The sequence below is a fragment of the Rhagoletis pomonella genome, unplaced genomic scaffold, assembly GCF_013731165.1.
Source record: "Rhagoletis pomonella isolate Grant_MI unplaced genomic scaffold, Rhpom_1.0 Rhpom_scaffold_00001, whole genome shotgun sequence".
NCBI classification, from domain to species: domain Eukaryota; kingdom Metazoa; phylum Arthropoda; class Insecta; order Diptera; family Tephritidae; genus Rhagoletis; species Rhagoletis pomonella.
The window spans coordinates 105,352,853-105,369,086 of NW_023458555.1; the positions used below are offsets into that span (position 1 = coordinate 105,352,853).

Sequence of the window (16,234 nt, forward strand, 5' to 3'; positions counted from 1 at the left end):
CACGCCCACATCCCATATAACGGTAATTTAGAGAAATACAAAATCTTCGATAAATCAGTAAATAATTTATTCAAAATTGATGCTTGCAACAATTTTTTACCAAGAAATACGTTTATGGTAAAATTTTGGAAAATGGGCGTGGCACCGCCCACTCATGATCACATATATGTATATCGGTAACCGTTCTACCAATTTGTACATATAAGCAAAGCGTTGAAAATTATTGAAATCGGACTAAAATTACGGCCGCTTTTCATATAACGGTAAATTTCAGAAATGCTTGAAACTTCAATATTTCGAAATTTAAGGACGCTAATTTACTCAAAATTGATACACCCCGGCTTACCATCTAGCGGTAGGTTTCGGAAAGATGAAAAAACATATATTTAATACTTGCGCCGGGTATTTAATGTTCGGCTCCGCCCGAACTTAGACTTTCTTACTTGTTTTACTATTGAATACTATTGTATAGGAAAATTTTTTTTAACATATAATTGAATTATCTCAGAATGAATAAGTTTTTTTTCTAACAAATATTTTTGATGCCACATCATGACGCATTCAAAAATAAAAGAATATCCTCAAAGCACCCTTCCTTGTTTCACAAAAATTTAGAAGATATAGCTACAAATGTGCCTTTAAAATTATCCCATTTTCGTTTTAACGATAAACTGACAAACTCGGTCAGAACATTATTACCTATTTTGGTATATTTCTGGGAAAAATATGGTACAATTGAAAAATTGTATAGGGCAGCCATAGTTGACACACTAAAATTAGAGATTAATAGTAAATTAACTAAACTAAACTTTTCTTCCTCTCTTTTGTTTATTCACGAACACATGTTTGTGATCAGCAGACATTTTTACTTTTAAGTTTTCGTAGGTAAATTTTTTTCCAGCAGCGCTCTCGATTTCCCCCACTTCGCAATATTTTCGGTACGAGAACACTGCTATTAACTTGTTTATTTCTATAAAAGGAAATATTTTGCAAAATATTTTTGTGAAACTTCCATTCCGCTAAATGCAACGGCTTTTTTTTGAAAATTTTTGTATTACTAGCACTTAATAAGTATAACTTGTATACTTTTGTTGATTAACTTGGCGTTTTGGTGGTCTTTTCAAACAATTCATTTGCACTTATGTTTTCCACCTTCGACACGCTATGTTTTATATCTTGATTTTTATACAGCAAATCTAAAAACATATGTATGTATGTGTAACTATGTATGTATAGTGGTTTAAATGTTGGTACTTTTTCGGGTTATTTAGTACACTTTTTTTAGTCATTTGGTACAAAATTAAAAAACTCATTTATCATCCCTGTGCCGACCTCGCTAATTTAAAACAAAGTGTTCGGGAAGTTGAGCTCCGCGTTGCAAAAATAGAGCACACATTTGACAAAAGCAAGAAGATTAGCGGCGGTGCTCAAATACTGTCGCTGAGAGAGCACCTTAACGATTGCGAAAACGCACTCATTTCAAATGATTTTATTTTGAGTGGTATCCCACATGCCAAAGACGAGAACTTGAGTGAAACATTCTCGAAGCTATGTAATGCGGTACCGACTGACTCTCTTCCGGTTGGAAAAATTTTTCAGCTTAATAAAAGCAACACCAACAAACCTGCATGAATTATTGTAAAACTGGGAAATTCAGGTGATCACTCTTCACTTTTCCGTGCTGTAGCACGTTTCTGCAAAAGCAAGAGAAGACCGCTTACTCTCCGGGACATTGGACACGATGCAGAGGGTAAAATATTTATGCATGAGTGTTTGACAAAACAAAATCGTGAACTCATGAAGTTTGCTTATGAGCAGTGTTGCCGCGCCGTCTCAAGAAAATGTATCCCTGACCAAGCCAAAAATGTACCCAAATGTATCCAAGTTTTTTTTTTTTTACATATACATCTCATAATTTGTAAGAAAACCAAACATTTTCATGAAAAAGACATAATTTAACCCTTCCTAAGGACTTGGAATACTTGTGCATAAAATCAAACATTTGTAGTTTCAATTTATAAAGTACATTTTTTGTGCATAAGTATTTTACAAAGTAAATATAATAAATAGCAAGTACACTCTAAAAAGAGCATGTAAAACTACAACTGAAAAGTATCTATTTTTCAACAAGAATCTGGATCAATATACGTATAGGATGTTCAGTATTTGATTTTGAACTTGAGATCTTTAAAATATACACATAAATACACATATATAGAATGTTTAAAATTGCAAAAATTTTCAAACTACAAATACATTTCCTACTAATAATAAACATTACTATATTTTAAACATTTTATGTGTAAAAGTAAACAGGCAATGATTAATTTTATTACACGGCGTGCAAATTTGCACACATTAAAAGAGGAAACTGGTTACCTCTCTCAATATGCGCAAATAAACCAAATTTTTTTAGAGTGTATTTAAAGTCTTTTCAGTAAAATTCATAAAAGTTTCCTTAAATAAATCAAATTTAGTTTTTTAAACTACATTGAAATCTTCTTTATTTTTAAATTAACAAATGAAAATATGTGATATGAAAGAGATTACTACAGAAAGAGTATAATTTACTTTATATATATCGGCGTTTAAAGTACAAAACCGCGTATCGTCATTCTGCAAAACCGCGTAACTGACATTTGCTGCCAAAAATTGGATTTGCTCACACAAGCTCTTGGCTCAATCCTTATCCATTCGTCCTGAAATATACTAGCCAGAAATGCGATTGCTTTATAAAAAAATGAACCATTTTGAAATATAAGTGTTTTTACTCTCTAGAAAATAATTTATGCGACGTCACATACGCGGTTTTGCATTTTGTTGATACGCGGTTTTGTACTTTAAACGACGATATGTATATTAAGATCTTGCTTAAAACATCCTTTTAAGCTAATTAAAGCAATTGCGCTTATACCTATTTTGGTGAAATCTCTTCATATGTTCATTGCTTCGTTCACAAAAAATAAAATGCTTTAATTTTACGCTTAAGTAGCGATTCTTTATACGTTTAGAAAACGTAATGCTTTCTACCATCTTTAATGAAAATCGATTTTTGAACGAAAAAAACTTTGTATCCACATTTATACTGACCGGAAAAAAAGTATCCCGCAAAAATTCGTCTAAAAATGTATCCAATTGGATCTATTTAGATCCAAATGGCATCCCTGCTTATGAGCTGAAAAACCAAAAGCGACAAATTGCAAAACACATAATGATTCACACTTTTGTTATTAAGATCATTAAGTTTTCTTTTATTTTCCATAGTTTCTCATCTCTTACTAGTTTTGTTGTATTTTCGCCTGTACCCAACAGAACTCTTAGTTATAAGTTCCCCGTAAGTTTGCTTTCGCTCGCTTCTAAAATGCTTTTATGGATTGTGCAAAATAATGTACAATAAAGTTTTAAATCAGGGAGGCATCAAAGACAACACATTTAATATGGCCAGAATACTAAGCAAACAAAAGAAAGGACTGAAAATATGTCATATCAACGCACAACGCTTAGTTAAAAAAATTGACGAATTCAGATACATTTTTGAACTTTCCGATGTTGATGTGGTGTGTGTTTCCGAGACCTGGTTCGCAGCTTGCCATAGCAATGACTTCTTCAGTGTCAGTGGGTATAAATTACTTCGGCACGACAGGAATGGTCATGGTGGTGGCGTTGCTCTTTACATAAAAAATGGGCTGTCATATAAATTAAATAGTGTTTCTCCAATTACCAACACGATTGAATATATCTTTGCGGAGATCGTAACAAACTCGGACAAGATTCTTATAGGATATGTCTATAGGCCAAATAAAATAATAGACTACTCACCTTTCATTGAGTTTCTGGAAGACCTCACTGTATCGCACAGAAATATAGTCATATCTGGAGACTTTAATTGTGACTTACTTCGCAATAATACTTTTACACTAGATATGCAAAACCTTGGCCTTTTCGCCGTAAACACACTGAACCCTACACATTTTACCCAAACAAACAGTGCGCTCCTCGATATATTCCTTGTTAATGATTTGTCTAACGTCCTCCTCTATGATCAACTATCTGCGCCTGGCTCATGTAGTGCAAGGTGTACCGCAAGGTTCCGTTCTTGGTCCTATATTATTTATTTTATACATAAATGATCTACCTAAAGTACTTGAGCATTGTAGGATTCATGTGTATGCTGATGACGTGCAGCTGTACCTCAGCTTCCCACCTGACGCAATTAATACTTGCATCAGAAATCTTAATTACGATTTAGACCATGTCATTGGTTGGGCTTCTAAGAATGGACTGGTCATAAACCCCAGAAAATCACAATGCATTGTTATACATAAGAAAAACTTTCGGCTCGACAGCTTTGACAACGTTACGCTGAATAACTCTACAATACGGTACGTTGACTCCGTCAAAAACCTTGGTATAATTTTCAAAAGGACTTTAACCTGAAACAACCACATCTATGGAGCGATCGGGAAAGTTTACTTCTTGTTAAAATTTACCTGATACCGACACTTTTATATGGTTCAGAATTGTTTGCTAAGTGTGATAGTGTATGCAATAAGAAGCTTAATTTACTGTACAACAATATTTCCCGGTATATATACGGCATTAGAAAGCGTGATCACATTTCGAATTTTGCCACAAAGATTTTTTCAATTTCGTTTAATGATCTATTAAAGGTAAGGTGTCTCGTAATGCTGCATAAATTCTAGTCACGAATGAACCGCAGTATCTAAAGTGCCGATTACACTATACTCGGTCAACTAGATCTTCACAGCTGTTACACTCGAAATACAACACCTGTGTGCAAAAGCACTGTGCGTTTTAAAAGCGAGCTCTACAAATTTTATGCCTAATGAAATATAGATATGTATAACTAATCATTCCTTCTGCTGTTTTCCATATTACTCTATTCTTTCTATTTCTCGTTTTCCTATCTAAGATAAAAGTATTTATAAAATGCAAATATTTTCACTAGATTTAAATTGCTTTTTATGTAATTCTAAATGTGTCAGCGCTGAAATATAGGCAACGGCTGTTGCGTTGATGCTTAAATAAAATAAATAGGATGGTAACTTTCGGTACATCATCGATGTGCTTGGGTGTATGCAAAAATGCGCTCATTTTTCTGTTTTACCTTAAAAGCCGCGGGTAATTTTAAACTTTAAATTTAATAGGTTTTCCTATTATTATTACTCTAAGAGTAGACAAATGTTATGTAAAAAATAATAATTATGTAGTAAGATTTTTTTTTATTTCTCTGTACTATCCAAGTTTATATTTGATATACATTTTATCTAATACGTCAACGTAATTCTACAACTGTATAGAAATAACTTTCTTTTCAGATTCCAGTATGTCTACTACTAATGATTTATGATTGCAGTTGTTTCAAATAATAACGAATGTTTTGAAGGATGACATCAGAGTGATTTATGAAAGGATTGAAAATTTTTTGTCCGAAAACCGAAATGCGACTTATCATTTATCAGAAGACGAGAAACGGCAAATATCAGATTTGGTGTGTAAGATGAAAACAAGATGGGATTTAAGTAATAGGACTGAAGAAAAATTAAAAAAAAAATTACGATTGGTTAAGTAAGACTGTTAATTTGGAAAAACTTGATAAAAAAGATCTGAAAAAAAATTTATCCGCAAGTAGAAAATATTGAAAAGGATTGCAAAGTCGGCCAGAACTGAATTTTTCGGAATCATCAGAACGAACAAAGCGCAGAAAAACCGAATATCTACGAGCTACTGTTTCGACTAAAGAACTGTTATACTCAAAAACAGATTTTGAAAAAGTGTTGCGAGATATCTCGGAAGGAAGTCCAACCAAAGCTAAAATATTCAGAAAATCATTGGAGTATGGAAATTTAAATTTACCATTCACGAACGACGAGGCCTTGTCACTTTTTATTGAACGTGGGTTATCTCAAGGCAAATATCAGCAGTTGCGCAATGTACATCTACAAAAAAAATCAAAAATGCCGCCATCCTATAAAAATATACAAAAAGCAATGCTATCCGGCTGTAGGTCTTCGTTTCAATGAATACGAAGCATCAGTTACATTGCAGTCATTATTAGATCACACAACTGATCGTATTATTTTGTATTAAATGGAAGTTGTTCAATGTTTATCTGAAAAAATACAAGAAAATTTTACCTTAATCGTTAAGTGGGGATTAGATGGTAGTTCTGGACACAGTGAATACAAGCATAAAGCGGATGATGGAATCGAAGTAAGTGACGAAAATATTTTTTTTTCATCTCCCTCGTCCCCCAACAGCTTGTATACAGAGACTCTGAAACGAAGGAAATAACTGTAGTTTGGAAAAATCCTAGGCCATTCTCACCAAGATTTTGTCGTCCTATTGCAATTCAATGTGCAAAAGGGTCCCTGGACTTGGCTAAAAAAACAGTAAATGACGTGGAAGACTAGATAAAGAATTTAACACCATTTAAAACTACTGTTGATGGACAACTTGTGAGTGTAAAGTATGATCTTACTTTATCAATGATAGATACAAAAGTGTGCAATTCAATAACTGACACAATGTCTGCAATGCGTTGTTATCTATGCAACTGAACTTCAAGACTTTCAATGATATAGATGAAATGCTACAAAAAAAAGTTAATACAGACAACTTGAAATTTAGCTTATCGTCTTTACATTGTTGTATTAGATGCTTCGAATTTTTATTACATTTATCTTACAAATTACGAATTCAAAAATGGCAAGAACGAACTGCACGGGAAAAAGAGTCGGTCGCGAATAGGAAAAAAATCAATACAAGCTGCCTTTAAAACAGAACTGGGCTTCAATGTTGATATGCCGAAAGCTGGAAGTGGCACCTCAAACGATGGTAATACAGCTCGTCATTTTTTTTTTTTTTTAAATTTCGACAATCTGCGAAAATAACTGGTACCGATGAAGATATCATATATTCTTTATATATATTATACTGAAAGCCATCTCAAGTGGTCATGAAATTAATGCAGATAATTTTCGCAAATACACTGTTAAATTATCTAAAAAAATTGTACAAACTTACAAGTGGTACTACATGCCTACTTTAGTACATAAGCTTTTAATTCATGGCCCAGAAATTATACAAAATGCAGTTTTACCTATCGGACAAATGTCGGAAGATGCGCAGGGGGCCTGCAATAAGTTTTATTCCATTTATCGCCTCAGCTTTGCGAGAAAGAATTACAGACAAAAGACAATTTTTAAACGATTTTTAGTAGCCTCGGATCCTTATATTTCGAGTTGCCGAAAATTGTCAAGAAAGCCGCTGAAATCTCTTTCTGCAGAAACTATTGATTTATTATCGTCTCCATCTGTTGGTAGAGAAGAAACAGAGCAAGAAAGTGCAGACAGTAGCTCAGCGCCAGCGTCTGAGTCGGAAACAGATATTGATGTCAATGATCTTGAGGAAAACGGAAATTTCTTCATGTAATATTATTTTTTAATGTACTTTCGTTCATGCGATATTATCATATTATACTGTAATTCTATCTCTTATTTCATGTATTATGTATACTTGTTAATTGTAATAAAAATTTTTGTGATAACATCAAAATTGGTTTTCATTTCATTGATTTTAGTTAAAAGCCCTGAGTTATGTGAGGTGGGCTCGCTTGGGACTTAAAACCTTCTGGGTGATGCCATATAGCATTTACCATTTTAAATTTCGTTGTTCTGACATGAAATTTGTAATCAGCGACCCAAAAACCTCGGAAACGATACGTAACTTGAGTATGCTCAATAATACAAAATATTTTATCCCAGGGGGTGGTCGATAAGGGGTGAATTTTCGTACATTTAATATAAAATTTGTAATCAGCGATCCCAAAAACCCCCAATATTCGATTTTGGAGTGAATTACTCAAATTTTCGAATTTTGGCCAGCTTTTTGGCAATCGGCCGCACTGTGCGGCGGTACCTGCTTTATCTAGAGAGCCGGAAAGGACATTTAGCTAAGTAATAAAAATATGGACATATTTTAGCAATTATGATCTCATTTTCAATGAATGTTGTTATGTTTAATTTTTGGACTTTTTTAACCAAAACTATCGATAGTACTATCAATAGTGTCGACATTTTCGATAATATCGACACTATCGATTGTTGTGACCAGGAGCTTCCGCATTATTTTCAACATTCGCATTCGCATTAATCAATGCGGATCTTTTACGAAGGCGAATATTGAAGGAACCGATAATAACAGTTATTTTTTTTACGAGTTAGACTTAGCCAAATACTTTTTATTCGGAAATTAAAGTCCTTTCCGGATACTAAAAAACCCGCTTATCAAAATTAAACAAGTTTAGTATCAAATGAAATAGGACTGAAATAACTCTAAAACTGAAATGTCTAAACGGGAAAAGCCACCTACTGAAAAATATTTCAATAAAAAATGCTAATTAATTACCATTGAACAAGCCACGACCATCGACAGTTTTCCAGCTCTAGTGCGTATTCAAATGAATGGCTTCCTCGAAGCGGACTTACAATACACCTTCTAAAAACGAATGTGGATCGTAAGCTCAGCAACAGTGTGGCCGCGGGCTTGAGAAAAGTTGTAGCAGAGAAGAGACTTAAAATGTATTAATATGTATCACTTTTTTATTTTAAGTATCAAAGTATCAATATGGAATAAAACCAATAATTTTTGCGTGAAAATTTGTGGGTAGAGATGTGAAAGTGATTCTGAAATTTTTTTTTATTTGAATTTTTTAAGTTTTTATAGGCAAATATATGTATTTTTAAGCAATCTTTTTTTTCAAAGTATCTGACGAAAGTTGATGAAATTTCTTTTTTAAGTGTAGTGACATTAGAGCTATAAAAAATATTTTTATAATTTTGAATTTTTTTTTTAGTTTAAACATTAAAAATATTCAAGTTGCATTAAAAATTTGTCCTCAATGATGTTTTCCATTCCGTTTATATTTTCGAAAACTGCATTTATTCAAGAAAATATTTGTAAAATAAAATTTGTTAGACCTTTTCTGTTTTTGACTTACAGCAAAATTTGTCACAGCGCGCTCGCATCGTGAACCATGCACGCAACGTGTTCACTAGAAAGCGCGTACAGAAGCAACAAACTATTGGCTTATATTTGCGACTTTTAACGTAACTTCATATAATAATGATGGCTTTTATGGTATTTTTAAGGCATTTTTAGGTTAAGCTTGGTATGTGTTAAAATAATCTGATCAGGTCAATTTTTTTGGAGCTCACACGCAACTGTATGATTCTAGCGCCATCAGTCCACCATAAGTACGTTAGTTTTATGTCTAATAATTTTTTTTAATTGTGATTGTTCAAGTGTTCAACGTCGTACAGTGGTACAGCCCCATAAATTTTTTTTTTGCAAAAATAGGAGGAGTCAATGTTCCGTACTTGACTGAAATCCGAGGTCCAGTTGAGAAATTTTCACCCATGTATGAGTTCAACTGGGTATTAGTCCTGGCTTTCTAAAAGCTTGAATTCGGGAGAAAGTAGGAAATAATTACTACCTCCTCGAAGATTTATGTGGAAAACTAATCGGTACATATCACGCGAAAGATATTCGTCCTTAAAGGACTACCTCAAAAGAAAATTTCGTAATTCCAGCTAACATTCAAGTATAAAGAAACTTTCCTCTTATCTGGTTTTGTGACGGCTTTTTATTTATTTATTTATTTATTTATTTATTTATTTATTTATTTAGCCAAACAGTATACAAGATCTTATAGGCTACAGCAATTAAGTTAATAAAATGTAAAAATACCTTACTTATAAAAATTTATTAAAGAGCTCATGAAGTGATTTTTCGAACTTGAAATATCTATCTCGATGAGTTTGGCAATTCTGTTGAACTCAATCAAAGCTCTAGTAATTGGAGCATATTTAGCATAAAGAGCTCTACACAAACCAACATGGAAAAACTCGGAATTACGAAGAGCTCTACGCGGAATGTTTATCTGAATTCTTTGAAGAAGCACAGGGCAATCAACAGAGCCTCGTAACAAGTCAAAAACGAACGACAGCGACAAAATTGTTCTCCTGCTCTGCAATGACTTTAGATCTATTAATAAGCATCGTGCTTCGTACGTAGGTATAGGATACGAGAAGCATAAGTGGCGCAAAGCAAAATTTAAAAATACTTTTTGAATCCGTTCAATTCTTGCTATGTGGCCCTTGTGATATGGCGACCAAATGAAACAAGCGTACTCAAGCTTGGAACGCACAAACGCTGAGAATAAGAGCTTTAGCGTGTAAGGATCAGTGAAATCTCCGCTATGACGCCTAACAAAAGCAAGCATGCCATAAGATTTCGAAATACATAGATTAACATGACTTGTAAAAGCAAATTTCGAATCAAAAATTACTCCCAAGTCTTTAAACTCACTTACCTTCGCCAGAGTCGTATTAGATAAGTGATACGAAGTTTCAATGGTGTTTAAGCGTTTCGAAAACGTAATATGAAAACACTTACTTATGTTGAGTGTTAACCGATTGTTACTACACCAGGTACTCAATCTATCGAGATCTAGTTGCATCAATGCAGAGTCCTGAATGCTATTGATTACAGAATACATTTTAAGGTCATCCGCATAAAGCAAAAATCTTACTGCAGAAAAGCAGGAGCAGATGTCGTTGATAAACAGCACAAAGAACAGAGGGCCCAAGATACTACCTTGCGGAACACCTGAGCAGGCGACGAAAGGAAGAGACCGAGCGTTGTCAACTACCACCATACAGCGGCGATTGTGTAGGTAGGACTCAATCCAATTCAAAAACACCGAATGGAAACCCATCAAGGCTAGCTTTTTTATCAGAATTTTGTGTGAAATCCGATCAAACGCCTTGGAGAAGTCAGTATATACTGTGTCAACTTGACAACCCGACTGAAATGCTGCGGTGCAGTCATCAGAGAAGATAGCCAAATTTGATACAGTTGACCGTCCCGGAACAAAGCCATGCTGTTCTGGGCATATGATATTCTTGACAAAGAATAATAGCTTCTCCTGAATTATGCATTCAAAGAGCTTTGCTGTGGCAGAGAGTTTCGAAATGGGCCTATAATTGCCAATATCATTTTTATTGCCGCTCTTGAAAATAGGTGAGATCAGAGCTAATTTCCACGCGCCAATAAAAGAACCCGACGAAAGGGAATTGTTAAAAATTAATAAGAGTGGATAAACTAGGGAATCGCACTGCTTAAATATAATCGCAGACAAACCATCGACATCAGTATTTGACGAGGGCTTAAGTCGAGAAATGCCATTAATGACATCCTCAGATGACAATACAAGATTGCCGAAATTTAAAACAGGCTGAATGTTGAAGCAAATGTTGTCACAATTGTCAGAATCGGATACAAAATTGGCCAAAAAATATTCAGCAAAAAGGTTTGCCGCATCCGCAGGAGTATCAGCCACATTGTCACCAAGGAAAATAGATGACGGAATGTTGGATACTGTTTTTTTTGAATTAACAAAATTCCAAAATGATTTCGGGTTTGACTTTAGGTTTCATTCCAGATTCAAAATGTAGTTTCTGTGCAAAAACTTTTCTAAACACACGAATTGCTTTTCATAATCCTTGTACTTAGCAAAAAAAACCGTATTACGACTGTTTTTAAATTTACGAAAGAATTTATTTTTCAAATTTCGCAGCTTCATCAAGGCAGCGTTATGCCAGGGAACCCTGTATTTCTTCTTTGAAACCAGTGGTATACAACTTTTACATATATCCACCACAGTGGATCTAAAAACTTCAAAACTATTAGTGGTATCCAGACAAGAGAACAAGTTATCCCAGTTAACATGCTGCAAGAGGTTGTTCAGATTCGAAAAATCACACCGCTTGAAATTAAAAGAGAAGTTTGATGTATCATTATTAGTTACAGAATATTTATAAAACTCAATATCAAGAACTAGAGGCTTATGATGCATATCCGATTTTGTAATAGGGGAAGTGCATTCATGCAAAGAAAAATTTAAATTGTTACTTAGAAATATTAAGTCTAACGTTCGACCAAGACTGTTAGGAAAACAGTTAATTTGCTTAATGTCTATACTTAGAAAGCTATCAATTAAATAAGTTTCATTAGGTCTTTTGATCCCACATGCAATTAGTGCAGAACTTGAAATAGTCGTTGACCATTTAACATCGCATAGATTAAAGTCTCCCAACACGCAGAGATGATCGCCACCAACTTTGTCCAGAGCCAATGTTGTAACATTGTCAACGTGAGCAGTATATAGATCATGCGAACTGTTGGGTGGAATATATGATGCACAAATAAAAACGGAGTCCGAGATGCCACGAATGTGCAAGCAAATTTGGTCAAGCAATCCATTACTATTGGCTAGTACTATCTGGAAAGCATGGTGCTTGCAATGTACCGCGATGAGAACCCCACCACCTCTTATACATCCGGTTAGGTTTGGATCTCTATCCTTGCGAAATACGTTATAACTTTTAGAGTCAAAAAATTCCTCATTGAAAAAGTTTTCATTCAACCACGTCTCGATCACGAAAACATCATATTCTTCATGTGAACTAAATAATCGAACAAGCTGAGACTTTGTTCTAATTCCGGCCATGTTTTGAAAATAAATTTTTAATTTGTTACAATTTCCATCTGATCCAACCGATTGCCGTCGGACATCGGTTGGAGAACTTAGTTTTTTGATGAAAACTTGAAAGGACGCACAACGATGTTTGCAGGCCAAAGCTCAGGCAATAGCAACTTCGAATATGAATGAGCATCAACTCCAACCTTAAAATTGAGGTATCTCAAGGATGTGGGATCAACACCTTTCTTAGTAAGGCCGTTGCAAACGATGGAAGTTTCTTGTAAGCCGGTTTGTTTTACAATAAAGTTTTGTAACTCATCAGCTGTCACTGAAGTCGGAAATGGAGAGAGGTGCAACCATTTCCATCTTAAAGCAGCGCTTAGTTCCATATTGTTGCCCGATTCTACAACTAAGGGCTGAACATATTTACGCACATTCTTTTCTTTCGTGGTGCTGGCCTTGCCCGCGGCACTTCCAGAATTTGAATTATTAAGATTCATTTCATTATTTTGGTTAATGGGAAATTGACTGTCTTTATCAGCATTAGAAAACCCTTTAGCATTGTTTCCATTTTTTTTCTTGTTCCACTTTTTGTTTCGCACAGTGTGCCATTCGTTGGGGTTCTCGGTAGCTGATTGTTGACTAGTAGCATCAGCTGGTAGATTCGGCGTAGCTGAAGCTGCGCTATTAGCAGCGCCGCATGCATCGCTAGTATCACCAACAGTAGCAGTAGGCAATGAAATTTCAGTTTGTTTGTCTGCTTTGCTTACATTCTTCACTTTTGCCGAATTACCACTAACAACACTATGCACCTTGAGCTCAGATAACAAGTGTGCCAAAGTAGAGTTGTTGCCCTCAAGCTTTGCGCGCAAATCGTCAATTTGTGATTGAAGAGCATCGATATGTTCTCGCAAACATTTGTTGTCGTCTTGCAATGCATTTACAGAAGAGAGTAGCTCAGCTTTCAATAATTTTACTTCGCTTGGCTCATCATCAGAGGTGGGCACTACCCCAAACAAGCGTGAGCTAAAAGTGAGCATGTGTTAGTGTACCTAATTCATTTTGCATGCTGTCGTGTTCTCATCGCTGCGCTCTCGCTTGTATACGTACACGCAACGCTTACGATCTTTTAGCACCTGCTAACTCTCTGCCCATGCCTGCTCATCATGCATTAAATCAGATGAATGTTCAGCAGTGCCTTGGTCATTTTTACCTTGTCGTATAGCACTCGATTCCATGGCAGAGTGAGGGGAGCGAAGGAATTACGGCGCTCTGCTCTACACTCATTGCAGAGAAAAGGGGTATTTGAGCTCAGCAGATACTCAAGATCTGCTTGCTGAATACCAACACATTAGGGGTATTCTCCAAATCTTGCAAAGCCATTGCACGTAGCACGGATTGCACGGATTGCATAAATTGCAAACACACAACAAGAAAATTCATGGGAAACAACATTTCCTATCGCTGCAAAATATGCAACGTCGAAACCCATGTATATATTTTGCAAAATAGCATAGCAAGATAATAGCGACCCTGTGCTAGTTGTTTTGTTGTTGGAATTGCTACATATTTCTCTCATTCCTCTCATCTCGCTCACTTAATTTTTTTTTGCTGTCTCTTGTTATTGTATTTGATACATAATTTCGCTGCTTGCTCCCCATGCATGCTACCTCTTTGCAATGGGGTGTTCTCGTATTCTTCGAAATTTGGAATAGTATTTTTGCATTTCGTGCAATCCGTGCATCGTGCAAGACTTCGAGAATACCCCTAATGTAAATGAAAGAACTCGTTGCATTTCGAGCACTGCACTTTGGACTGAGCGCGCTCCACTCTTTGCCCACAACAGCAAGTCATTATAAAATTATATTAATTGTCAAGAAAAAGTTTAGATATACTAAGTATTATCGTTTTCTTATCCACAATTAAAACACTTATGTATAACCAATTTATGGTATGAGAGTCTCTATCTCGATTTGATTATTTTGCAGAATACTAAAAAATAATCAGCAAAAAAGCAATGCATTTTAGATAATTATGCAGAAAGGCGGAGCGATTAAAAACACGACCGCACGATGTTGACAAATATTTGAATTACTAGCAATGACATACATATCTTCACCAGCTAATCCAGTTTCTGATAAAATGTTTGTAGTTGAGGTGTCGTTATGCAACACTGGTGCGAGAAATTGTTTTTGGCACACCTGCTGTCATTATTAAAAAAGACATTGTCAAATACATATGTATAGAGAGTGTCGGTGCATAGAATTTCTTCTTTTTCCATTTTGGGCTCCGGCGTGTAAAGACACCTATTTTCTCAGTTCCGCAACTAGTCAAAAAGACGAAATCTAAATCGACATTTTTTTAATACATCGCCTTGTAAATTTGTTAACAACTTCTTTTTTAGGAATTAAAATGTAAGTATTGGGTGAACTATAGTGACTTTTCCAACAAAAGAATTTTCTTTAGATTTCTAGTATAGACTAGGGATGTTGCGGATGTGGTATTTTAGACATCCGGGGATGCGAATGCGGATGCGGATGGTAAAGAGCTAACATCCGCGGATGCGCATGCGAATGCGGATGTCAAGTATTTTAAAGAAATAATTTAGGTGGGTAAATTCGGTAATTTAGGTAAATAAAAGATGGAAAAGGTAGTCATTTTAAATAATGTTTTTTTTTTTAAATTTCGTACCTGAATTAAACATTGGAATTGGGTTAAAGCCTGTTTCTTAAAGTGTCGTAAATCAAACCTGCGCCGCTAAATAACTACTCGCTCAAGACGAATAACTTGAAACTTGGCGGAATTGTAAATTCTCTCTAATAACTCCTTTCTGAGAATTGCATCGGCGCTGCAAATGTCGGATGTATTCTCCTGCCTTTCATCTTCACAATCTAGCATTATGAAAAGATCGTTGTTTAAACCCCGTTATTTTCCACAGAATTCTTCATTCTCATTCTTTTGCTTGTTTCAGAATTTGGAAAACCTGTAACATCATCAGCGATTTTCAATTTTAGTTTTTGTAATTCATTTTTAATCCTTTCTTCTGTAACTGATTTGAAAAATGTGTGCTTATAGCGAGGTTGTAAATAGGTGGATATGGGAAATAAAATGTGATTTTCGTTTTGTTTTTTCATTCCATATGCTCAATGTGCTTTGATATTTTGAGGCAAATGTACGCAAATTTTTAACATATCGTTAATATAGTATGGATAGAGCGCATTTCACATTGTGGCTGAAATGCAAAAAAGCCACAACCAACTAAAATCTTGTTATTGCATAATACGATGTGGGGACTTATGATTCGATGAAATGCATCATAATCTATCAAACAGTGAATTTTGGATTTTTAGTTAGTAACGGCTTTTTGTATTTCAGCGATGAGGTGAGTTACGCCCTTTTCATGCTATACTAACGAATATTGCGTTCCAAGTCCCTCTCCTGAATAGATATTAAATTCGCCTTGAAATGATTCTTATTTGATTTGTGAACTTGGCTGTCAACTTTTTCACATTCCATTTTACTTTTATTTCGCTACTTGCAAATTTTGACAATTATTACAAAATTAAAATAAATGTCGTTGTTTTGGAGCACACTGAGGAGTATTTGCTTAGTAAAAACAGTGTTTTTCTGATAAGGAATAAAAGAAAACACGGAACTGAACCATAA

At 34.9% G+C, this 16,234-nt stretch overlaps 1 protein-coding gene across 2 annotated transcripts in view; it reads left to right on the forward strand.

Moving 5' to 3' along the window:
- Positions 1-6,402, forward strand: part of LOC118749489 (protein O-mannosyl-transferase 2-like) — a 253,868-nt gene extending 247,466 nt beyond the window's left edge. For both annotated transcript variants that reach the window (XM_036484288.1, XM_036484292.1), the window contains one exon: positions 5,340-6,402. In XM_036484288.1, the coding sequence (XP_036340181.1) occupies positions 5,340-5,371 (32 nt within the window). In that variant the 3' untranslated portion in view covers positions 5,372-6,402. The remainder of the gene's footprint in view (positions 1-5,339) is intronic.
- Positions 6,403-16,234: the final 9,832 nt, after the last annotated feature.